The 25,641-nt window shown below is 45.1% G+C and overlaps 1 protein-coding gene across 4 annotated transcripts in view; it reads right to left on the reverse strand.

Annotated features, from left to right (window-relative positions):
• Window positions 1-11,625, reverse strand: part of ALKAL1 (ALK and LTK ligand 1) — a 692,892-nt gene extending 681,267 nt beyond the window's left edge. For 3 of the 4 annotated variants that reach the window (XM_069220157.1, XM_069220158.1, XM_069220160.1), the window contains exons 1-2: window positions 10,994-11,144; window positions 9,751-10,037 (exon numbers count right to left, since the gene is read on the reverse strand). In XM_069220157.1, coding sequence (XP_069076258.1) covers window positions 9,751-10,037; window positions 10,994-11,043 — 337 coding nt within the window. In that variant the 5' untranslated portion in view covers window positions 11,044-11,144. Of the gene's footprint in view, window positions 1-9,750; window positions 10,038-10,993; window positions 11,145-11,317 lie in introns of those variants that run through there. The other variant, XM_069220161.1, reaches the window with a different exon arrangement.
• Window positions 11,626-25,641: the final 14,016 nt, after the last annotated feature.

Here is a 25,641-nt window from a genome sequence, read left to right on the forward strand (position 1 = left end):
AGTGCAGTAAAAAATAATTATTTGTCTGTTAAAACAATTACGATCACCCTTAAAATGTATATTATAAATAAACATTTCTGCGCAGTAATTTAAGAAAAGGTGCAGAAATATACACATTTAAAAAGTAATGAAAAATAAATTATTATGTAAAAAGAATGGGAAACGTGACATCGCATCTTTACCATACTGCCAGCCCTGACATAGTCCTGAGAAAATGTAACCACCTTGTCTGGCAGAGGTACGCCATCCTCATCAAACAAACTAAATCCAAAAAGAGCAAGGAGGTAAACTGATAAAAGGACACTGTTCCCCCAAAACATATTTGGATATCCTCTTAAGTACTCAGCAGGTCCTGAAAACAAACTTTCTCCAGTTGGCCTTTGACCACAATGCAGACATCGCTGAGACAATCATCACCACCTAAGGAGATTCTGGGAACTGAGCCCCCATGTAATGGACCACAAAAGACGCTACTCGACCAAAACCTAACCAGGACACCACTCTTACAGCTATTCGATAGTCTTCTGCTCAGCAAGCAGTTGCCTGTTTGTGTTGTGTTCTTGGCATACAAGTGCTCAGTGAGGCCACAAGGTGATACCTAAGCATCTAACAAAAAACCTAACACGACTAGAATATATTAACACTTTCTGACTCTGCCAACGTTTACCAGACTCTAATTCCCATCAGCGGACTAATATAAATGGAGTTGAATAAATCTTAAAAACAGAAAATCAATTAAAACTCCCTTTTTAAATAAAACCAAGCCGTAGTAAAGTTGGATTATTTCCTTTCTGAAACCTTGTCAAATATAAGGCAACACAATAGGCCCAGTGGTACATCACTTGTCATACTGCATGCAGTACACGATCAGGGAGCAGCCATACATTGAACTGTCTGGAAAGTTCTCAAAGGTTTAGTCACTAAAAAGTCAGCAGCCATTAAATGGTAAGTTTAATGGCTGCTGACAAATAGAAAAATATGTTGAATCATTGTATTTGTTCTGCTGAATTACTTCAGTCTATTTAGCCACTCATGTACTGTTATATTTTAATAAGCCACCGTGCACAGAGGCATAGCTTCAGGCTGGGTGTTTGGGGTGCTAACCCCCACTAATGATTGTAATCTGCAGTAAATAGTCAGTACCAAGGGCTCTAAATTGGGTGTTGTGAGGTGTTTGTCAGGTTTCAATTGGGATTTTCACACACACACACACTCGTCTCCGTTTAAAGGTCTTAAAATGGTTGATTTTACAAAATACTGAGTTTTAAATACCCAAACACTCCGCTCCCCTCTCCCTTCCTATTGCTTCTTAAGACCCTCTCCTACCCTGCTTCTCATATAATGTATTTTAAACCATGTGATTTTGGGAAAACCGAAGCTCACGCCCCCCCTAATCTTATTGACCAAGCTACGCCCCTGACCGGGCAGAGGATCAAACCAATTATTTTCTACTGGCTTATTTCATCATGCTTCTTTTCACTTTCTTAAATGGCATGACTCCCTTCAAAATACAAATTGATGCAAGGGCATCGGAGAAACATGATACAAATGACCAGGCTCGGACGGAGGTGGGTGCCTCCCCCCCAGCAGCAGCTGCTGCAAACTTTTTACTAAAAAACAATAATAAACTGTGTTTATTATTGTTTTTTAGTAAAAGGGGCGAGGCCACAGGCTGTGACGAGCAGTCTCGGGCTGGCCAAACATACCTGTGCAGTTGGCTTTCTCCAGCCCAGCAACACAGTTGCCAAGCTGGAGAGAGCATGCCTGGAAGCATCGTGGCTGGGCATTCCCAGCCAATCCTGACGCGGCTCTGAACAGCGTCAGGATTGGCCGCAGGGTAGGCTGGGAGACTGTGCCTGCAGCCTGTCTGCGCAGAAGAGGAGCAGCGCAGAATTGAGGGCGGCAGTGGTGACAGGGGCAACGATGAAGGTAAGTTAATTTAGTTTTTATTAATTTCACCCATTCTCCTCCTCACCCACCTCCCCTCCCCCTGTTAGCACCGCGAGCCGCTCCCGAAAATGACTGCCTGGTAATCACAATACAAATGGATACCTGTTAATCACAAAACTGATTTCTCCCTCCTCATCACATTACACCTAGCTAACTGCTTCACAATCCAGATCGTTGTTACCTTGTTGGAACTTCTGGGTCAACAGTTTGGATTTCTACCTGGTCTAGCTGCTGTCCTGTGTTTTATTGCTGGAAATCTGAAATTCTCATTAGTAAATTCTAGATGATTTAGATGAGGTCTACTTATGTTCATTGGTTTCAGTTTGACATTTTTAGTCATTTAGTAGCCTTTATTTTACAGCCAGACATTTGGCGCTCATTTCCAAAGCTGGTTCCAATGTGAAATGATTTGTTATTGATCACCTAGAATGCACACCAGAGCACTAATAAATATGCAAGTTGTTCTCTTCAAACACTATCAAATGGCTGGCTGCCAATTATGATATATGTAAGTTGCCCTGGGTCACGATACTGTTGTCTGCCTACCAATTGTGTTGCAAATAGCCAGCCACCAATCATATTACACATGACTACCTAACTAACCCAACATTAAAAGTCATCCTCCCAACTATGTTGGCTCAGGTACTGGTGGTATGATCCAATGAGATGCCCCCAGTCACAGCTCGCTGTTCACTGAAGGGGCGGGGCGAGTGCGGCACGCAGGAAGGAGGAGGGAGACATTTAAAAAAAAAAAAACGTACCTCCTTCGATGCCGCCGCGCCACTCCTCGGTCCCCCGTCTTTCCAGCCTGGAGGCACAGGCCCCCAGCCTGCCCTGCGGCCAATCCTAGCGCTGCTCAAAGCAGCATTAGGATTGGCTGGGAGTGTCCAGTTAGGGTGCTCCCAGGCAGACTGGAAGCCTGTGCAGGCTCTCTTCAGCCCGGCAACTGTGTTGCCGGGCTGAAGAGAGCCTACTGCGCATGTGTGTTTGGCTGACCTGAGATGGCGGGCCAAACATACATGCGCACTGAGGGGACTGCTCGCTGCACTTCCCTCAGTGCTCGTCGCCCCCAATGCCCCAACCCACTTACAAGAAAATGATAATAAACACAGTTTATTGTCATTTTCTTGTAAAGGTTTTGCAGCTGCTGCTGCTGGTGGAGGAGCCGCCCCTGATGCCGTGAAGGAATCACAATCAACACTGCTGAGCCACTTTGAAGTATTCAAACTAAAAACAGCTCTGGTATAATGTTTGATTGATTAACAATTTAAAAGTCTAATGTGTGTTCTCCTGAGGGAGGGACTTGAAGACTTGAAAGGCTCTGAATAGCACAATTAGAATTGCCATTTTAGGGTAATTTTGGGCTGTGATAAAAAGAACATAATACACAAAACTTTTTAAACTATAGTTATTTACATTTAAAAAGGTTGTGCAATCTTTACATGACATTCTTTGGTCAATAAATCAATCAATAAGTATTGGTGCCTCCTTGAATGTCCCCTTGCTTTTACTTCAGTGTTGTCGTAGAATTATGCGTTATGAGGTAACTCCAATAGTCAATTTGGGCTGTTGGTCTACTGCTCCTAGCATTTTAGCCAGCTACTATCTTACTAGCTCAACAGAGTTCAGAGTTGGCTGTGCAGTCTGCTCTGCTGTTACACAAGAACAAAACAACACATAGGCCCTGATTTACATAGATTTAAGTCTACTCAGTGCAGTCAGCAAAGGTGTTGGTCTATGTTGTATGAACTGGAGACAGTAGAACTGCACTGTATCTACAAAGAAGTGACGCAGTTCTTCTCTCTCAATACATTGGTGCACTTTCAGCAGCCATGTGCCAAGGCAGGTACCCTTGTGCCATAGTAGAAGGTTGTGTGCATTGTGGTCAACATCGTTTTTGAGCAGAAAAGGGTCCCCTCCTGCTAAAAAAACTATACTTTAAGGCAAGTTTTCCATTGTATGTGTGCTGTAGAATGCAGTGCACTTGCAAAGAGGAAAAAAATGAGGACAAATAAAATTATTTCTATACGTTATGTCAGCCTCAGGGAGGCACAGGATTTTAGCAGAAGTACAATTCTTTATATATGGATTTGCATCAAAATTCAAGAGTGGATGCTTTGGAACATAAATGCACCACCCATGGAATTCCCCATTGAAGCAAAGTAAAGCAAGGCAGTACATTACGCCGTATTGCATTGCTTGTGGTTACAAACCTAAGAAAATACCCATTTATGTTGGTTTGTAAATACCAATCTGGATTTTAGCTTATGTCTACCTTAAATAAGTAACACAAACCTGACGCAAAATCTTTGTAAATCTAGGACATATTTGTTTTCCTGTGAAGGATCATTCAAGATTCAACAATGCTGCCTTCAGCAGCAAGTTTACTTAGTTTTCATAATGGTAGAACAACCACTGTTTCAGAACATAAAGAGTCAAAGAACCATCTGCCTCTCATCAGAGCAAGCAGTGCCAAGCCACTGTGATCCCAAGCAGACTCCCTGAGATATCATCCGTTCTATTTTCTGTTCTACACCAGAAGAAGCCAGTAATCAGACACACTCCTTTCATTCTGACATGTATGCTACCACCACACCATCCCCATGATGGGAACCCAGCTGTCCTTCTTGTGTCTCTCTGCCTGACTTGTAATTGTCATTCAGTGCTGCAGGCCTAGATGGCCCAGATTGTTTAGATAAGGAGTTCTTACAAGGGGAAGGACTACCCGTGCACACCACTGAACTGCAGAACTTATGAAATCATTGCACACTGAAGCCTTCTGTCCAGCTCGTCAGTCTACTCTATCCTTTCAATGTCAGTGAGAGGCACTGGCATAACTTGTGAGTACGGGGGTGACCGCAGGATGTACATCCTTCTATGTCCAGGATCCAACATGGCTGCTGTGACTGCCTTATATCTCACTTATGACCATGGCCTCACAAGCAAACAACCGTGATTTGCTCGTACCTTGATTGACTTCATGCGAGAGACTGGAGGTGTGACTGATGTCACATAAATTAAATTGAAATCAAGTAACATTATTAGAATCAAAAGGAAATGTGTATATTGGCCAATTTCTGCTTTTTTTACTGCTCCATGCACATTGTTTGGTATATTGCAATTGGACTTCATTCTGGTGCACTGAGTCAATTGTTTTATAGCTCAATGCAGCAGTCGTGTGCTAAACATCTATGATATTACAGTAGGATCTCTTGAGCATACTAAAGTTTGTGAAATCCAAGACAGTACTAACAAAAACCTGTGGCTATTCATACCACAACCATATATTTTCCATCAAAATACTAAAGTGTGCCAGATTTCTGGCTTTACCATATCAGTTTTGCAAAGAAATTTGGGAAATCCATGACTTCACAAGAGAAATTCTGCTTTGTAGTGCGCTAAATGCATATAGATATTATCAGAATATTGCAATATTATGGCTGCGTCCACTGCAATACCAAAGAATTTCTCTCCACTTTGTTTCAATCAAAGGCATTATCAGATGAAACTGCCCTGGAACGTTCCAAATACATCAATGTATAACTAAAGGAAAACTGCACCAAATGTAGGCAGTCTCATAGAATCGCCAATAAATATCTTATTTAAGGTACCAAGTTGGGCAATCTTACAGAAGCGCCAGAAACTGCCTTATTTAATGTGCTAATTGGGGGTGTTTACATTATCAGATGAATATTTAGTAGAAAAATACAAGTCCATGGCATTAGGACATATTGCTCCAAATCCATGTTGTTGATATGGTAATACCACAATGCTGTGTGCCAAATTCGAAAGGATCAATGAAGCGCATACAGAAGCCACACCCTTGTGATTACCAGAGGTTTACTGCCTCCAGTGTTCCGCATCTAATGGACTGGTGTAGAAATACAGCAGTCCTGGGTGCCTGTGTCACGGCACGCCATGGGAATACTGCACAAGGGGGCTTCCAGATCCATGGCATTGCTAGACAGGGCTGGCTTCAGCGCTGGTGGCTCCTGGTGCGACTGTCTTTTGTAGCACTCGCATCCATGACCTCCTTCCCCACGGATTCCCTCACTACCACTCTCCAACAGTGTCTCCATAACCCCTGTCTGACATATATTTCATGCTTTATAGCGCTACTCGTAGTTCGCTCACATTCAGTTCCGTGATCTGCATGGCACACGCTCTTTGCTGCAGGCACATTAACCCTCTGTCCTACTTTATGATGAGTCAAAACGACCACTAGACAAAATGACGATCCCTCACCAACATTACTCAGCAGAGCTATCATGACATTTTTATTATAGCCTGAAAACTGCTGGACGGATAAGGACGTTCGGGTTCTTTTAAACCCATATGTTATTTTTACCCATGCGCTCCCCATCAAGGTCAGCACCAGGTGCAACTGTACCAGCCACGCTTCCCTAAAGCCCGCCCTTACCACAGCAATACTGCATTTTACTGTTCCACCTTTTAGGACTTGTATCATGTTAGACGCACAGTCATGCGCAACCCCAAGGAGGTGTTTATGATACTGGGCTTTCACGTTTATGTTCCAGCTGCCTTTCTGTGCTTCTGACTCTACATCATATTGGAAATAAGATGTAAATTTCCAGTCAGGCTTACCTGGCTACTCCTTCCATCAACTCGAGAAAAGAAAGAGCTTCTAAAATAAGGTCTGTGACAGCTAAACCCGTGAAAAACTCAGTTACACTGTCTTAATCTCACGTGATCTCTAAACGTTTTGCCATTTTGCAAACCATGAAATTTTGCATTGGAGATTGGTTTGAGAGAAAAATAACTCACTTGCGGACATTTTCTCCATGAGTGAGATATTTCCTCCATCAACCAGTCGGTATTTTGCGTAACGTTTTACACTGGAAGGTTACTCGAGGTACTGGCAAAATGTATTTCGCGTAACACGGATAACAATGCAATGAAAATTATGGCAATGCAACACACGTTTAATTGTGTAATCAGGCTCTGAAAGTCTGATTTGGCTGAAAAATCTGACCAAACATTATTTCTTCCTCTACCAGCAGCACAATATTCGAGTCCCTAAGCAAAAAAAAAAAAAACATAAGGCAAAAACATAAGGCACTCCTTCACATTGTCCTCGGCGCGTAGTATTTTTTTAATACAGATTAAGTGTTGGATAAACCTTTGGAGTCGGCAGGGCAGAAGGCGTGGGGAATAGAATTAGCTGCACTTGCTTCCAACCTGTGTAATTGCCAATGAGAGAAGATGACTGTAACAGAAGGGGGATGCAAAGAACTGAATTGACGTCAGTGCTGGCCACTCAAAATTGGACAGCTTCATGTTTTATTAGTCTCAGTTGTATCATTTTCAGCCCGCTTTATATTTTGGAATTGTTTACCATAAGTTTGTTTATGAGTGCACGCACATCATTCATGGTTGACCGGTTAAATACTGTAATTCTCTCTGTAAGGATGCACAGTCCAAAACGACGTTTAACTGTATTTAAAGGCGCTTTTAATAGCCAACAAGTCAGAAACATTTATTGCAGGTACTTTATTTTGTAATGCTTCCTCGGAGTGTGTCTATAAAAGTGCCGGGTAAACTGTCTAGGTTCATTCGGTTGCGGGCGACTTAAAAACCCGTGGCAATCTTTGCTCGTGTTGGGCAATGAGTTCTGTTGCCTGGACTGAGAACTTCTCGATATGTTTAGTACTTCCCGCCTGGGTTTTTTCCTGCATTTTTATAAAACGCAATCTAAGGCAAGGCACATCAGCGCTTAAAACTCCAAATACGCTTCAATGGATCAGATTATTATTATTTTTTTTTTGGTAACACGAGAAGGTTAAGGGATTTGCCCAGAATCGGAAGATGTTGAACCAAGATATCGAACCAGATTCCCTAGTTCCAAAGTTGCTTGTTAGACATCCCTATCCCCCAGCTGTTCAGTTTTCAGCCTTAAACATGCAACAGACGCTTTTTTGTGCTACTGTTATGGCCTCTGGCATCATCCCTCGGTTGCTGCTGGTAACTCGGCAGCGTCTTTGGACACCAGCGCCGACCTGTGGTATGCGGCAGGAACTTCCGACGTCTACTGTGGTGACTGGAAGTCCACCTGGGCATATATTGTAGAGTCTGGTAGCGCCATCTGCTGTTACGGTGTTTTTTAACCAGCATGCATGAGCTGCTAGTATGATGGCTGGCAGCATCCCCTAGCCTCTACTGAGTGGCTGGGCTTGCCTGTTAGACAGCTTGCGCTGCTGCATTGGTGTTTGCCAGCGTGAGTGAGTTTCTACTGTTGTTGAAGTCCCTGGAATTCTCTGCGGTGTTTGATAGCACAAATACCTTCTGCTGAACCCACTACCATTTGGCTGCTGTTGTGAGTAGCAGCACTCTTGTGTTTGAATGCACCCTTGAACTGCGACTGAGGTGTTGGGTAGCATTCCTGGGCTCACACTGAGATGGCTGGCCCTCTAATTCTAACCGTTGTGCTTGACAATAGTATTTGAATGCTTTTTGCATTGTTTTCAGGCACCCTGCTGTGACTGTTAGCAACTGCGGACTTCTACTGTGGTATGGGAGACCGCCTTTTGCCTCACTTGTGGTATTTGACATCAACCCAGGGTTTGTATGCTGATTACTGGCAGCATCTCAAGCTTCTGCTGTGGGATTTGGCTGCACTCTTGTGCTGCTGCTGTCAGCGTTGCCTCAGCTCACTTTCTGCTGTGCGGATTTGCAGCCCCCCTATATTTCGAGATGCAGTTTGTAAACTTTTCTGGGGGTCTGGCTTGGAGTAGGGCAGCTAGCACCCCCGCGTGCCCAGTGTAAAGTTCTGGATAGGCAGCGGTTCTTCGGCGTGACTGGTCCCGCCCTCCCCGTCATCCGGAAAGAAGATTTGGTCCTGAAGTACCTCTGACTGGATGAACGGCGACCCCTTGTGAGGGAACCTCAGCAGCGCTGTGCTTACCCACTCGGTGCCTGACACGCGGGAAGCTCCAGCTCTCCCTGTCATGTTATCCCTTGGGGGAAAGAGTATCAGACCTGGCTCTAGTGAGGCGGCGCTGTATGTGTTCAAGACCCCGTGGAGACTCCCGGGGATTCCCTGCTGTGGTGACACCCTCCAGTCCCCATCTGCGAGAGGCTACACCCACGCGTGTCATACATCGAGATGGCGCCACCGCCGTGCGATGCCTAACGCTACGGGTATCTAAACGTCTACGCGGGAAGCGGGTCACTCACGATCAAAATGAGCAATTGCAGGTTCTCAGAACGTGACAGCACTGGCCCATTTAAATCACTGCTTTGTTTAAAAAAAAAATCCAATAAATGTCAAGCGGCGCGTGACACTCACTCATTTACCACATATTCTGCTCTAGGTGTGCTCAGCTAACGGAAAGTACTGGGGTACCTCTCCGTTTTAGGAGATGCCCTCAGCTGTCACCGGTGCGCGGACTATGCTGCCATCTATGTAATCATCGCTCACGGCAAACTATAGCCGTGGGAGCTCACGTACCAGGAACATAAACTTTCTGCGAAGCGTTGCGCGTACTCGGGCGCATTGTGTTATCTGTGGCCTTGCGCGCCTGGTGTAGGAAGCCTGCATGGGATCACGGGTTTAACCCTCTTAGCCGCCAGCGGCCCGGGATCAAGCCGCTTGAGTCATCCTCTCAGGACTGATGACAGGTCGGCTCAGCCTGGATTATCGTATTTGCGCCTCTTCTGGAAGATAATCTATCGTTCCGCATTTAAAATGAGCGCCCACAGCGCGAACAAGGAGCTTTGAGTTAATGAAAGCCCAAATTACCCCCACGCCAGTACATTAAAAGTTACTTGAACAGCACTTACCGACTGCCCTCCTGTTGTTCTGCCTCAGGGTGGGCTCAGCCAGTTCCGTGGGCCGGGCCCGTTGCTGCAGCTCAGGTGTCTCCCGTATGCTGTAGCGCCTCGAAGCCGCTCTACCGCTGCTGCGCTCCACCGTGACGTGCTTGATTAGCTCCAGCAGGGTCCTCTTCTCGCCCTGCAATTCCTCTTCTTTGCTTGGGGCGCCCTGCGCTGGTGGAGGCAGCAGGATCAGGAGGATGGCCAGCAGAGAGTGCCATTTCCTTGCCCCCGGCATTCCTCTCCCTGTTATCCTGGGAAAGAGGAGAGAGGAGTGGCAGTTATTGGAGAGCTAGCTGCTGGCCATGCCAGCCCCCAGCCCTCTCCTCATTCTTGGGGGGCGCAGAACCCCTGTCCTGAAACAAAACTAGATCTGAGAGTAAACAGCGCGTCGGGCGTGCCGCTGGGAGCAGAGGCTTGGCGCTTTAGCCGATGCGCGTAGAAATTAGGTCTCAGATTGAGTGCGAGTCTCCTGAACCAAAGCTCCCTCTCGACTCTCCTCTGAGTCCATCAAATGGGAGCTTCTATTTTTATTAAAGGCTGTAGTGGCCTGCCAAGGACTGGCTCTGTCTGATTGACTGGGCGCACTCTCCACCCCCAGAACTGATGCAGCCTCCCATCCCAGCAAAACCAGAGACCCCGGGGCAGAGAGCACTAGGATTAGAAAAGGTATTACGGGCGACAGAGATAACAAGCCGCGCTTTGTCTGGGATGTGGTCACATCATCCCTCTATTCTGTGCGCCAAGAAGGAAAGTTAACGGCTCTTCAATGAGCACACCCAGAAAGAGGCAAATCAACAGCAGCTCAGCCCGCCCTGACTCCCTAAACTCCGCGGCCTTTACGGTAACCTTTCCGGTACCCCTGAGTAAGGTTCCACGATGTAAGCATTCCAATAGATATTTGAGAGTACTGGTGCTGGACCCAAGCGTACATTTCTTCTTTAGTCTTTTCTTCGTTCCATTATTGTTCTTGACTCCCCTACTTCCCCTTTCACGCCCTTTCTTCCTTCTTTCCTTCCTCTTTTATCTTTCATTCTTTCACCTATTAGTTCATTACTCCCCTAACTTCCTCCCTGAACTCCCCCCTCCCATCCTCCAAAGCTATTATTCGTTCATTCATTCATTCATTCATTCTTTCACTCCTTTCTTCCTTTCTCCCCATTCCAATTCGTTCTCCTTCCCATAACACACTTCCCTCCTTATTTCCTACCTTTCATCTTCACGTTGCAATTTTCTCGCTCTCCTCCCACACATCTTCATTTCCTTCCATTATGTTTTCATTTCCCCCTTTTTCTTCATTTCCCTCTCACTCTTCCACCTCTTCTCCCCCGAATCTATCCTTCCTATCTTTCTTCCTTCATCAGGGTACCTTTCTCTACTTTGATTCATCGCTCCTCCCTCCCGTTTCCCCTTTCCCCCTTCATTCCTGCCCCTCCTCCTCCCCTCACTTTTAACACCATCCCTAACAGCCTGCTCTCCTTTCAAGTTTCCCTCTGCTGTTGGCTCTTAAACAGCCGACGCTTGTGGAACGCACCTTGTGAATGGAAAATCAGATGAGGAACTTTTTCGTTTCTTCTGCAAATCCGTGAAACTTTCTAGGGCGGGCGTCAGAGGCAGCAGTTGCTCCGGTTTCTCCACACGGACTGTGTCGCGCAGAGGATGTGTTCGGCCAGTTGGTGTGCTGAGCTTCGCAGTGCACGCACTTGTCGTATATATATGTTCACTTCGAGCTAGAGTGTTAGACTATCGACTTTAGGTGGGTGGCAAGCATTGAAGACATCTTTGGCAATTCACTCTTCGAATCACCCTTCCTCTCACCGACACCCCCTCCCTCTCATCCTCCCCTATTCCCGGCGGATGGCATCCGAGAGCCGTCAATTAGAGCGGCTCACGTCTATTGGTGAGATGTGATTTCCCAGCAGATACAGCTACGCGGTGGTAGCACAGTAACCAGCTCCGAGGGGGTAGTTCCTTGCCAGGCAGCAGCCTCCCCTGCAATGCCACTGATGTCTCCATGTCAGTCCTTAAAGCGATCAGAATACAAGGTATCAATACCGGTGTAGAGTGGGCGAGCCACTGAGGTGACAGGAGGCAGGCCCCAGACCAACTAGGAGCCAGATATCGGCTCATGTTGTTTTGCAGTAGACAGGTAGGCTTGACTAATGGGCGATCGATCGTGTGCAGCACCATTTCGGACTACTGACACCCATCCTGAACCAATCTCAAGCCACCTGACGACACAGTGAGGGCTTATTAGCTACCCAGTGATGTGTACTTCACACTGGGCTGCGGCCCCTTACGTTTTAATGGTTGCTGCATCCCTTCCACCACAGAGCAAGGTAAGGCCGCCCCCCAGCTGTGAGGATACCAGCTGTCCATTGCAGGATGAAGGGGTCGCCATGGTGTTCTTCTCATAGTCTCCTATGGCGTGATGATATCACATTTAGTGGACCCGTCTCCATCTGATAGGTTATTATTTGCTTTTTGCATTAGGATCACCCAGTAACTCCACTTGCAATGCTCTCAACAATTGGCTGCGCTTCTTGGTGCTCCTGTTTATGTCAGGTGGGTGGGTGGCAAATTCCTCTGCTGTTGCACTACCAGAAAAGAGGCAGATAAACATACCTAGCTCACCTAAGTACCCCTGCCAACCCGCGGCTGGACATGACCTCATCCGTCTGGGGGTCATGGAGGCCAAAGTCTCGTGCTGGCCTTGGCTACGTTACTCTGCCATGTGCCCACTGAAAACATACTCCCATCTGCATTGGGGAGCATACCACGGGGCTGTCCCCTTTAGCGTTCCACTGCTTCCACTGCAGTGTTCCACTGCTTGGTGGCCATCCACCTTCTAGTTGTGAGGACACAACGGCCGAAGAAGGCCATTTCCAGCATAACATTGCGGTTTATCCTGTAGAAACGCTGCCTGACCCGTGTCTTGTGACGGAGATGTCAGCAGACCCGGAAGCGGTGACCCACGAGGATTCGACGAATGAAGCCTTGCCGGGAGTGCCAGTGGCAAGCAGGCAGTATCCGACAAGTGAAGGGCAGAGAGGCTGCTCATTGCAAACTGGAAGCAGTCAGGTAACGCCCCAGGTCGAGTCCATGAAAGAGGACGCCTGATTTACACTTTTATTTGAAACTACGAGGATTCGCGGGCACACAGTTGCTACCACGACAAAACGCCTCAAACTATTTAAACTCTCACAGTGCTATATTGTAAAGAATGCCAAGTGCCCCTAGAAAATTAATGCAAGAGGTCACAGCAGTTCATGCATTTGAGCGTTTCTCTATGAGGGTGCTGTGGTGATGGCCGAAAAGTGTTTGAAACAAGGATTGCATAACAGTAAATAGAGGAGAAAGGCAGACGTTTCCAATTAAGATTTTGCCACTGGTTTTTATTGTTTTATTTTATCTATTCGGTAAATAAACTTTGCAAAAGGGACCTTATGTTTGGCTATACAGGTCCCAATCTAACCTATCTGTTAAAAACGAAATATTTCCTGAAAAATGTAAAGGAATGTTATGATTTCCATTAGCATCAAATAAAAGCCACGTAGTGTCCTAAGTGCAAGCCCTCATGATTGGGGATCTCATGACCTCACACGTGACAACAGTCATGCAGCCCTTCATGTCACTAAGCAACTCGCTTAATGTTATACCACTTACATTTGATAGGTTTGTACTATGCTTTTTTAAAAATACCTCATTTTAAAGACTTGAAGCTATATACATATGCAAAGGCCGAAGGCTCTCTAATAAAGCCCGGGTTAGACCTTGAACAATAATATAAACAGGCCTTCTCCAGCAGTACCCCATAATTTGGTACTATCTCCCAAAAAGTATATGATTACCTCCCTCCTTCGTAGCATTCAGACACAGACAAAGTAATTCTTACAGAAATCCCGCTAATTAGCCATGCTTTGCTTTGAAGATTTATACTTCAAGCCTTAGAATTAGTTGCCTTATTGTATAGTTGAGTGATGTATGTGAGATTTGATTTCTTTCATAAGCTTTTCTTGCTGATTCTTTTAATCCTATTTATCACCACCTCTTGTAAAGCACGCTGACTTCATTGTAAAAAATCACAGCAGCATTATATAAAAAAATAAATAAATACAGGGAGTGCAGAATTATTAGGCAAGTTGTATTTTTGAGGATTAATATTATTATTGAACAACAACCATGTTCTCAATGAACCCAAAAAACTCATTAATATCAAAGCTGAATATTTTTGGAAGTAGTTTTTAGTTTGTTTTTAGTTTTAGCTATGTTAGGGGGATATCTGTGTGTGCAGGTGACTATTACTGTGCATAATTATTAGGCAACTTAACAAAAAAAAATATATACCCATTTCAATTATTTATTATTACCAGTGAAACCAATATAACATCTCAACATTCACAAATATACATTTCTGACATTCAAAAACAAAACAAAAACAAATCAGTGACCAATATAGCCACCTTTCTTTGCAAGGACACTCAAAAGCCTGCCATCCATGGATTCAGTCAGTGTTTTGATCTGTTCACCATCAACATTGCGTGCAGCAGCAACCACAGCCTCCCAGACACTGTTCAGAGAGGTGTACTGTTTTCCCTCCTTGTAAATCTCACATTTGATGATGGACCACAGGTTCTCAATGGGGTTCAGATCAGGTGAACAAGGAGGCCATGTCATTAGATTTCCTTCTTTTATACCCTTTCTTGCCAGCCACGCTGTGGAGTACTTGGACGCGTGTGATGGAGCATTGTCCTGCATGAAAATCATGTTTTTCTTGAAGGATGCAGACTTCTTCCTGTACCACTGCTTGAAGAAGGTGTCTTCCAGGAACTGGCAGTAGGAGTGGGAGTTGAGCTTGACTCCATCCTCAACCCGAAAAGGCCCCACAAGCTCATCTTTGATGATACCAGCCCAAACCAGTACTCCACCTCCACCTTGCGGGCGTCTGAGTCGGACTGGAGCTCTCTCCCCTTTACCAATCCAGCCACGGGCCCATCCATCTGGCCCATCAATACTCACTCTCATTTCATCAGTCCATAAAACCTTAGAAAAATCAGTCTTGAGATATTTATTGGCCCAGTCTTGACGTTTCAGCTTGTGTGTCTTGTTCAGTGGTGGTCGTCTTTCAGCCTTTCTTACCTTGGCCATGTCTCTGAGTATTGCACACCTTGTGCTTTTGGGCACTCCAGTGATGTTGCAGCTCTGAAATATGGCCAAACTGGTGGCAAGTGGCATCGTGGCAGCTGCACGCTTGACTTTTCTCAGTTCATGGGCAGTTATTTTGCGCCTTGGTTTTTCCACACGCTTCTTGCGACCCTGTTGACTATTTTGAATGAAACGCTTGATTGTTCGATGATCACGCTTCAGAAGCTTTGCAATTTTAAGAGTGCTGCATCCCTCTGCAAGATATCTCACTATTTTTTACTTTTCGGAGCCTGTCAAGTCCTTCTTTTGACCCATTTTGCCAAAGGAAAGGAAGTTGCCTAATAATTATGCACACCTGATATAGGGTGTTGATGTCATTAGACCACACCCCTTCTCATTACAGAGATGCACATCACCTAATATGCTTAATTGGTAGTAGGCGTTCGAGCCTATACAGCTTGGAGTAAGACAACATGCATAAAGAGGATGATGTGGTCAAAATACTCATTTGCCTAATAATTCTGCACTCCCTGTATGTATAAATAATCATTCTCATACACCGTATATCATTTTTTTTCAGTTCCACGTCACTATTAATTATTTGTATTTATTTTCCAGGTCTGTTTTTACTCAATTAATTTAAAAACATCTGGGCTCTGTAGCCAAGTATTTTTTTGTGTGTTTACGAGTCCTCCATTCTGCGATAGATGAAGTGATGTCTTAGAACAGGATGGGAATATACAAGCGCAGGAAAACACGTTAATATCAACACTATATAGTACTGAGAGAGGAATCATATCAATTCAGCACACAATTCTCAAAGATAGAGGTGATGACTTCATTCCCACAGCATTTTTACATCTGTGGGGTATATTTACTTAAGTTTCACATACGCCCTGTGTGACACAACACAATGAAAAACAACACATCTATTAAAAAAAATATCTGAGGTCTGAGAGGAAAAACCACAGCAAGGCACGTTAAAAAGGCCCATGAGAACGGAGCTTTTAGACCTGACATCCTTGTGCCTTGTTGTGGTTTTTCCTCTCAGACCTCCTGTTTTGTTGACTTTGTTTGCTGGCCTTAGGGCATTGCATGCTTTACCACTTTTAAGTAGCATTAAGGTGCTAGTGCTCTCTTCTTTAAACATGTTAGATTATACTGAATTAGCATATACTTATTTGGCATGTTTAACTTTCTTGCAAGTCCCTGGTAAACTGGTACTACATGTACACAGGGCCTGTAAATTAAATGCTACTGGTGGGACTGCAGCGTTGATTAAGCCACCCAAATAAGTAGCACTTTAAACATGTCTCATGCCTGCCACTGTGTGTATGCAGTTTTAAACTGCCATTTCGACCTGTCAAAGTAAACCCTTTGCCAGGCCCAAACCTTCCTTTTTAATACATATGTCACCCCTAGTGTAGGTCTTGGACAGCACAGGTGGCATAATGCACTATGGCCCTCATTCTGACCCTGGCGGTCTTTGACCGCCAGGGCGGAGGACCGCGGGAGCACCGCCGACAAGCCGGCGGTGCTTCAATGGGGATTCCGACCGCGGCGGTAAAGCCGCGGTCGGACCGGCACCACTGGCGGGGTCCCGCCAGTGTACCGCGGCCCCATTGAATCCTCCGCGGCGGCGCAGCTTGCTGCACCGCCGCGGGAATTCTGACCCCCCCTACCGCCATCCAGATCCCGGCGGTCGGACCGCCGAGATCCGGATGGCGGTAGGGGGGGGTCGCAGGGCCCCTGGGGGCCCCTGCAGTGCCCATGCCACTGGCATGGGCATTGCAGGGGCCCCCGTAAGAGGGCCCCTACATGTATTTCACTGTCTGCTGCGCAGACAGTGAAATACGCGACGGGTGCAACTGCACCCGTCGCACAGCTTCCACTCCGCCGGCTCGATTCCGAGCCGGCTTCATCGTGGAAGCCTCTTTCCCGCTGGGCTGGCTGGCGGTCTGAAGGAGACCGCCCGCCAGCCCAGCGGGAAAGTCAGAATTACCGCCGCGGTCTTTCGACCGCGGAACGGTAACCTGACGGCGGGACTTTGGCGGGCGGCCTCCGCCGCCCGCCAAGGTCAGAATGAGGGCCTATATTTTAAAACTAGGATGTGCACTTTTAAGTTCTAGATGTCCTGGTAGTGAAAAACTCTTACATTCATTGTCACTACTGCAAGGCCTACCTCTCCCGTAGGACAACATTGGAGTTCCCTTATTACATTTTATGTGTCATTTCCAAATGGGAGCATGTGAACAGATTATGGGCCTGATTCTAACTTTGGAGGACGGTGTTAAACCGTCTCAAAAGTGGCGGATATACCACCTACCGTATTACGAGTTCCATAGGATATAATGGACTCGTAATACGGTAGGTGGTATATCCGCCACTTTTGGGACGGTTTAACACCGTCCTCCAAAGTTAGAATCAGGCCCTATGTTTGGTGACTCTGGAATTGAAATTTAAAATCCTAACTTATGGTGAAGTCTGATTTTAAATTACAGTTCTGAAAATGCAATTTTTAAATGTCGGTATTTTCTTGCCTTTGCCATTTGATGCCTGCAGCCAGTCTCTGGGTCACATAACTGGATGTAGTTGACCGTGGGTTTTCTGTATTTCTCCATGATAGCCACACACAATGGAAAGCTTAGATGTGACTTGATGGGCCATCACTGGCAGATTGGGAGGGAAGTGCTGGGTCCACCCCAACTTACATTTGAATAGGTTGTGTCCCGTCTCTCCACAAAGGGCTGCATGCCTCCTGTAGTTAGTCTGGAGCAGGGCCAGGAAGGCAGATAACCTGTGCAATTCAAAGGAAAGTCTCTGGAAGCTTCTCCCCACTTCAAAGGCACAACTGGGTATAAATACTGGACATCAGAAAGCAACTCTTAGGCCATTTCTGGACTTGTAGGAAGAAGGGCTGCTGTGCTGCTGAAAGGACTGCCACTCTACTGGACTGCTACCCGTAGGGACTGCTGCCCTGCTGTGCTGACATGCTGCCTGCTTCCTTCTTGCATGGATGAGAAGGCCTGGACCTGCAACTCTTGAACCCAGAACCCAAAGTGTCTCTAAGAGATAGCTGGGTGGTCTTCTGATCTGAAGCGTCACGGACACAACAGGGTTTATAATATTACCTTTTCTCTTTGTGTTTTTTAATGATTTTTTTTTCCTAATTTGTTTTGTGTTTTTTGTGACTTTTTTACTTTTTAATTATTTTGCCTTACTTTCTTTTATTTTCCCTTCCTTCTTTCTTATCCTCCCCCCCCCCCCCAAGTCCCCGGCACCATGCCAAAGCAGGGGAGTGGCAGCGCCAGACCCCCAACCACCACCAGCAGGCACCTTTCATTCATGGTGGCGGCACAATGAAGGGCTGGAGGTGGCTGCTTGGTGTTTTATGTTCAGCGCCACCTCCCCTCTACCTTGGCAGCAGGCAGCAGGCCCCAGTCTGGGTAAGGTCTGTGGGAGTGCCAGCAATGCTGGGAGAGGGTGCACCAGGCTGTGCACCGCAGCTCTGCGGTCTGACGCACCCACACAGCTAACACACCGGTGGGCCAATATCCTGAACCGTGAAATGGACCTGCTCGACCCGTGTAGAGGTTGTGGGGCTCAGTGACTAATAATGAATTATTATTTGTGATCTATGCTAATAGTTTCTTCCCAAATAGCAACCATGCTGCTCACACACCGGTAAGTTAACTTTATGTCACAACTATAATATTATGTGATCATCATCTAGACAGGTGCTCAGTGCCACCTAATTGCACATATTTTTGGCGCTTGCTTGGGCTGATTAACTGCCTGGGTGCCGCATGCAAGCTGGTCTCGTCCAGGCACACGGTTCCCGTGTGCCTTGGACGAGACCAACTGATCCTGTACCTGGCCCACACCCACCAGTCAGGGATGGAAGGGGAATCACTTCCTCTTCCACCACCGACCATTCCCACCCCCCCAGTGACGTCTGATGACGTCAGCGTGCAAATCGTGCCCTGACCTCATCAGAGGTCACCTCGGATGCGATCCCGGAAGATAAATGCTTTTGCATTTATCTTCCGAATGGGAGGTGGAGTGGGAGAGACATGAAAGGAAAGGCCTTTCCTTTCATGTCTCTCAAAGCATTACTGCTGTCCGATCGCAATGCGATCGGGCAGCAAAAATGCCCACTAGACACAAGGTTTTTTTTTTTGTTTGTACATTTCAATAAGGGGAGCGGCCCCTTGGGTAAGGGTCACTACAAGGGGGCCAAATTATTTTTAGGCCATTTCTGCAATCTAATTAGGCCGATGTGCCCCCGGGGGGGCAGAATCCACTAGACAACAGGGATTTTTTTTTTTTTAATCATACTTACGCATAAGGGGGGTGGCCCCTTGGGCAAGGGCTTCTCCCAGGGGGCCAAATTATTTTTTAGGCCATTTCTGCCCCCCGGGGGGGGGGGGGGGGGGTGAGAAACCACTAGACACCAGGGTTTTTTTTTATTTTTATACTTACGCTTAAGGGGAGCAAAATATTTTTAGGCCATTTCTGCCCCAACTGTGGGCAGATACCTCTAGACAATAGGGATAAAAAAAATAATTGTTTATTTCATTTATATGTGGGGAGTGACCCCTTAGGCTAGGGTCGCTCCCCGAGGGACCAAATTATTTTTAAGCCATTTCCACTAGACAACAGGGATTTTTTTTGTTTTATACTTACACATAAGGGGAGCGGCCCCGTGGGCAAGGGCTACTCCCCTGTGGGGGCAAAATATTTTTAGGCCTTGTAGACAGTAGGGATATATACATTTTTTCATTTACTTTATGTGTTTATGTATGGGGAGTGACCCCTTAGGCAAGGGTCATTCCCTTGTGGGGCAAATTGTATTTAGGCCATTTCTGCCCCATTGGGGGCAGATCAGTCTATTTTTGTTAGGCCAATCTGCCCCCAAGGGGGGCAGAAAAAACTAGACACCAGGGTTTGGTGTGTGTGTTTGTTTTGTTTGGGGTGGCAGCCCCTTTGGCAAGGGTCACTTCCCATGGGGGCACATTACTGTTGACCATATCTGCCCCCTTTGGGGGCAGATCAGCCTATTTTTGGAAGGCTCATCTGCCCCCATGGGGGGCAGAAAGCCCACCAAAGACCAGGTAAGATTTGTTTTTCAAAATAAGAGGGTTGGGGTATGGCCATACCCCCACCCTAAATAAATGGGGCCAAAGTTGTTCTGCCCACTAGTGGGCAGATTGGGAAATTACCCCTGATCCACACCCCAGGGGGCAGAAAGTTTACTAGATGCCAGGGAATAATAAAAAAAAATAGTGGGGTGGTGGCTACCAACCAGTATGGGCCTGGTTATGCCCCCACCCCAACTGAAGGTGGTAACAGTCTTATAGCTCTCCCCCGCACACTGAAACATCTTATTCCACGGTAAGCAAGAGGACATTTGATTATTTTGGGTTTTGGTTTTACATTTGGGCCATGAGAGCTTGGTAACTCTCAAAATCATCCCACTTGGAATGGTGAGGGCTGCACTTTTTTGACTTCGGGACGCTGCCATGTAGAAAAATCCACAAGACCTAAACACACCTGAAAACTAAACATCTGGTTGATTCCAGGGTGGTGTGCTTCACATGCACCCCACACCATTATCTTACCAATAATGCCCTGCAAACCTCCAACTTTGCTGGAAATCACACATTATTCCTACACATCACACCATCTTGGATTCCCCTAGGTGTCTAGTTTTCAAAAATGTGCAGGTTTGGTAGGTTTCCCTAGGTGCTGGCTGAGGTAGAGGCCAAAATCTACAGCTAGGCTCTTTGCAAAAAACACATCAGATTTCAATGTAAAAATATGATGTGTCCATGTTGCGTTTCCTGTCACGAGCATTAGCCCTACCCATGCAAGTGAGGTACCATTTTTATCGGGAGACTTGGGGAACACAGAATAGCAAATCAAGTGTAATTGCCCCTTGTCTTTCTCTACATTTGTTCCTTCCAAATGTAAGACAGTGTAAAAAAGGCATCTTTTTGAGAAATGGCCTGTAATTCACATGCTAGTATGGGCACCCGGAATTCAGAGATGTGCAAATAACCACTGCTTCTCAACACCTTATCTTGTGCCCATTTTGGAAATACAAAGGTTTTCTTGATACCTATTTTTCACTCTTTATATTTCAGCAAGTTAATTACTACATACCTGGTATAGAATGAAAACCCATTGCAAGGTACAGCTCATTTATATGCTCTGGGTACCTAGGGTTCTTGATGAACCTACAAGCCCTATATATCCCCGCAACCAGAAGAGTCCAGCAGATATAGCAGTATATTGCTTTAAAAAATCTGACATCGCAGGAAAAAGTTACAGAGTAAAATGTGGAGAAAAATGGCTGTTTTTTTTGTCTCAATTTCAATATGTTTTCATTTCAGCTGTTATTTTCTGTAGGAAACCCTTGTAGGATCTACACAAATTACCCCTTGCCAAATTCAGAATTTTGTCTACGTTTCAGAAATGTTTAGCTTTCCGGGATCCAGCATTGGTTTCACATCCATTTCTGTCACTAACTGGAAGGAGACTGAAAGCACAAAACAATCGTAAAAATGGGGTATGTCCCAGTAAAATGCCAAAATTGTGTTGAAAAATTGTGTTTTCTGATTTAAGTCTGCCTGTTCCTGAAAGCCGCGAAGGTGGTGATTTTAGCTCCGCAACCCCCTTGTTGATGCCAGTTCCAGGGAAAAAAACACAAGCCTTCTTCTGCTGCCCTTTTTCTCTTTTGTTTGAAAACAAATTAATTTCTGCTGTATTTTGGATAATTTCTTGGTCTTCTTCAGGGGAACCGACAAACCCTGGGTACCTTTAGAATCCCTAGGTTGTTGGAAAAAAAGGGCACAAATTTGGCGTGGGTAGCTTATGTGGACAAAAAGTTATAAAGGCCTAAGTGCGAACTGCCCCAAATAGCCAAAAAAAGGCCTGGCACCTGAGGGGGAAAGGCCTGGTAGCGAAGGGGTTAAGAAGTAATGCAGAGACTCCTCCTGTGACTCGTCTAAGATAGTCCTAGTTAATATTAGTATTGATGAGTCAGCATGTTCTCTCACTTCTCTTTGCCTTTATTTTATGTAGCTCGTACAGTGCCTACAGCCTAGCAATTTTCCAGTGATGTGTAGTAGTTTTGCATGCATGCATCCAATCTATGCATTGAGTGATTGAGAATGAGATGAGCACTGTAGAAATAATTCATTGCAATTTATTAGTAATTCCAAAATTTAGTTTAGGAAATCTGGAATAACATTAGGAAATCTGGAATAGGATGGTGTATGATACTAGTATTATTATGCAGGTGCTCTGAACCTCTGATGTAGAAATGTTACTGCGTTTTCCTTCAGAAATTAATATTCTTTGAGAGATTATTTATTAACAGAAACACCATTTTTTTTCTTACATCATCCAACATCCAGGGGTAGGAAGAGAGCTGGTGAGGCAGGTAGGAGAGTTGAAGGTACCCCCTCCCAGTAAGTCCTCCTGTTGTTAATATTAACATTTATTTCCCTAACTTTTACTGTTCCACATTTAGAATTATTTTTCACCTTTTTACTGTGCCTGTCTCTTAATTTTTTCCAACTCCACTTCGATTTATCTGTTTCGTAAATTCTTCTTATCCTTGCATTAGCCTATTTACTTATTTTCTATATTTCAAGTTTCCCTACTTCAAACTGTCAGGCTGTACTAGTCTGTCTGTAGATTCCTTTCTTCTGCTTTTTCAGTGAGCTTTCCCTCTCCCTTATATATATTATCTTGTATAGTGGTGGTAAGGCTCAGAGAACCCATGTACTGAAGATTGCATGCCAATGTAAAGGGTTCTACGCATGTTTCGTGAGAAGGCTTTCTTTTACTTGCTCCAGCTCAATCATTAAAAAAAGTGGGGAAAAAGTGTTTTTGAACATGGTTATGTAATTGTTTGTACCCTCCAATGTTGTGTATGTATCATTAGTATAATAGCAGTTGATGACCGTGGTTGGAAGTATGAGGAGGATAGCCCCATTGCATTAGCCAAGCAAGACCACATGTCCTTCATTGACCTGTTCTTGCACCCTTTTGTTTCTCTTGGAAAACTCAGATTCATCAATAGCTAGTTCTGCCCCTCCATTACCAAAAAGTTTTTTTTACTTGACTAACTGGCTTTTAAAAAATTGCCAACTAACAAAATGCCACATGATCTTTTGATAGAAGAGAAGTCTGTAACTGAAATATTGCGATATATTGCAGTTGTATTTTGCTATTAAATAAAAACAAGAGGTGGAGGTGTATCTGGCATCTAAATTTTGTAATGCTTTTTTCTAGCCCCACCGACCACCAGTGGTGGGGCCAGCAGCAACAGCGCCAGCCCAGACGCAGCTGCTGGAGTGGATGACGGTGGAGTCTCGGTGGCAGCAGTGTCGGGCAGTTGTAATTCCTATTGCCTGCTTATTGACAATTAGTAATATAGGCACTACAAGGGTGTACTAGTGTTATTGACTCACTCATTAACACACTGCTTTAGCAGATGCAGTGGGAGTTCAGTATTAGTGGCCTCTTCTATCTGCAACTCTGCAGACCTAAGTTCATAAAATGAACTTGAACTATGATGTGTTTTGGAAAATTGAAAGAAAGATGGAAGGAAAGAGGATGGTTATAATATAATATGAGGGAAAGGATGTGGGGATGAAAGGGTGCATAATAATCATATAGGTGGGTGATAAGGATTATAGGATGCATGGGATGGGTGACAGGGTATACAGGTAAAAGGATGCCTGCCCAGGTGGGTGAAATGGTATGGGTGAAAGGATTCCATACCTGGATGGGTCAATGGACTCTTAGGTTGGATCTCTTGGATGGGTGAATGGGTGAAAGGATGCATGGGTGGGCATTAGGTAAATGGATGTTGGTGAAAGGTTAGTTGAGTGCCATATTTGGAACTTGGATGGTTTCAAATGGCGAAGGATTGAATGAGAGAATGTAAAGCTTGAAATGTGTTTATCAAAGGATGAAGAATAGGAGTACTAGAAGAACAAATTTGCAATGATGAATAGATAAAAGCTTGGAATGAAGAAACAAGGGAGCCATTCTGGATAGGGGTGTTCTTACCTACTTCACTTGCTTGCAATGGCTTTTATCAAAGATTTGATTCAAAGAGTTGGATGGTATTTCTGAATATTCCCTTAACTTACAGTAGTTTTCAAGCGAGGCAAGTAATACGTATCCTAGCATCCATTTAACATCACCTTCCTTCCTCGCTATGGGCTTTCACCAGTGCCACCAATGATGACCTAACAGCTAAATGGTTCATTTTGGCAGAATCAGCACTGCAATGTTGGCTGTACAATGTGCGGCTGTCTGCTTAAGTTAAGGTGATGTGTCAAACACTTTTTAATGCATGGCAATGTGTGTTTCCCTTCCCTCCAAGTGCCCACTGGGTCAGTGCCCACTTGGTCAGTCTCTTCCTAGTACTTCACTCATTTAATCTTTCTTAAGTTCTGTCCCAGCCTTCCAAATAAACAGAAACATAATTTGAAAAAATCCCATGCTTGCTTGCGCCACATTTTTCTAGCCAAGTGATATAAATATAATTCATTATGGCTTCCATAACAGATTTAATTCTGTAAAAATGTTTCCCTTTCAACATTTGCCAACCACAGTGAGTCACACTACTAGTCAAACCTTAGGCACATGTTGATGATGAAGAATAAGTGTGTGCCCATCCTAATCCCGTCTACTTTACCCTGCAGTTGAGTAATTTAAGAAGATTCCTTTCCTTACTGAAAAGCAAATGTATTTCTTGGGGAAAAAATAGTTATTGCAAAGTGTAGTGGAGGAGGGTGATGAGGACAGTGAGAAAAGTGGTTGTGAGTAGGTACCTTGATTTTTCTGGGTGTGATAGTCTGTGACGAATGTACCAAATTTATATTCCATTCCTTATTCCTTTCCCTGTACTGCAGTGCATCGCTTTTCCCACCGTCTATTTATGGCAGACAGGATTACTGCATGATTATTTTTATTATACTACATGGCATGTTTCATTCTTAGTATTCCTCAGCCTTGTAGTCCAGGTACAATTGAAAGGCAATTATTTAGGAGAAGAACAGAGCCATTGGAATAAGATAATTTTTTAGTACAACTGCCCCAGTTGCAGACAGTAACGAGTACGACTAGGGCGCCAGCTGAGCTAGCAAAGCCACCATTAATTTAGCACAGCAGACGAGAGAAGAATACTTGTACTCAATAGTGCATAATGGCTGTGACGCTAATCAGCTTAAAATTGAATGGCCTGAGGTGACCAGCAAATATACTGCTATTGTGCCACTACACTACAGGATTTTAAACAAGTGTTTTTCTTAGAGCATTGTTTACAATTTCTCTTTTTTCTTTCATGATATTGCTATTCCTGCTAGTCCACCATCATGGCAGAAAATAGCCGAGCTGCAGTGGCAGAAGCTGGAGGCCATCAGGGCTGAGTACCAGCGGCTGGTGGTCCTCGAGGAGGAGGAGGTGGCAGCAGCAGTTGCGGCTAATACTTAGGGCCCCTGCCAGTCCTCAGCTGCTCCAGCCCAACAACATCAGTGCTACAGTTCCAGGGCAGCTTCCCACTGCCATACCATCACTGCTGCCCCCTCCCTGGACACTGTTTTCCAATGCCATGTCCTTCGAAGGCTGGTGCTATTGGAAACCCGGCAGGCACTCATGGAGGGGCTCCTGAAACAAATTCTGTCCCGC

This window comes from Pleurodeles waltl, chromosome 2_2, assembly GCF_031143425.1.
Source record: "Pleurodeles waltl isolate 20211129_DDA chromosome 2_2, aPleWal1.hap1.20221129, whole genome shotgun sequence".
Lineage (NCBI taxonomy): Eukaryota > Metazoa > Chordata > Amphibia > Caudata > Salamandridae > Pleurodeles > Pleurodeles waltl.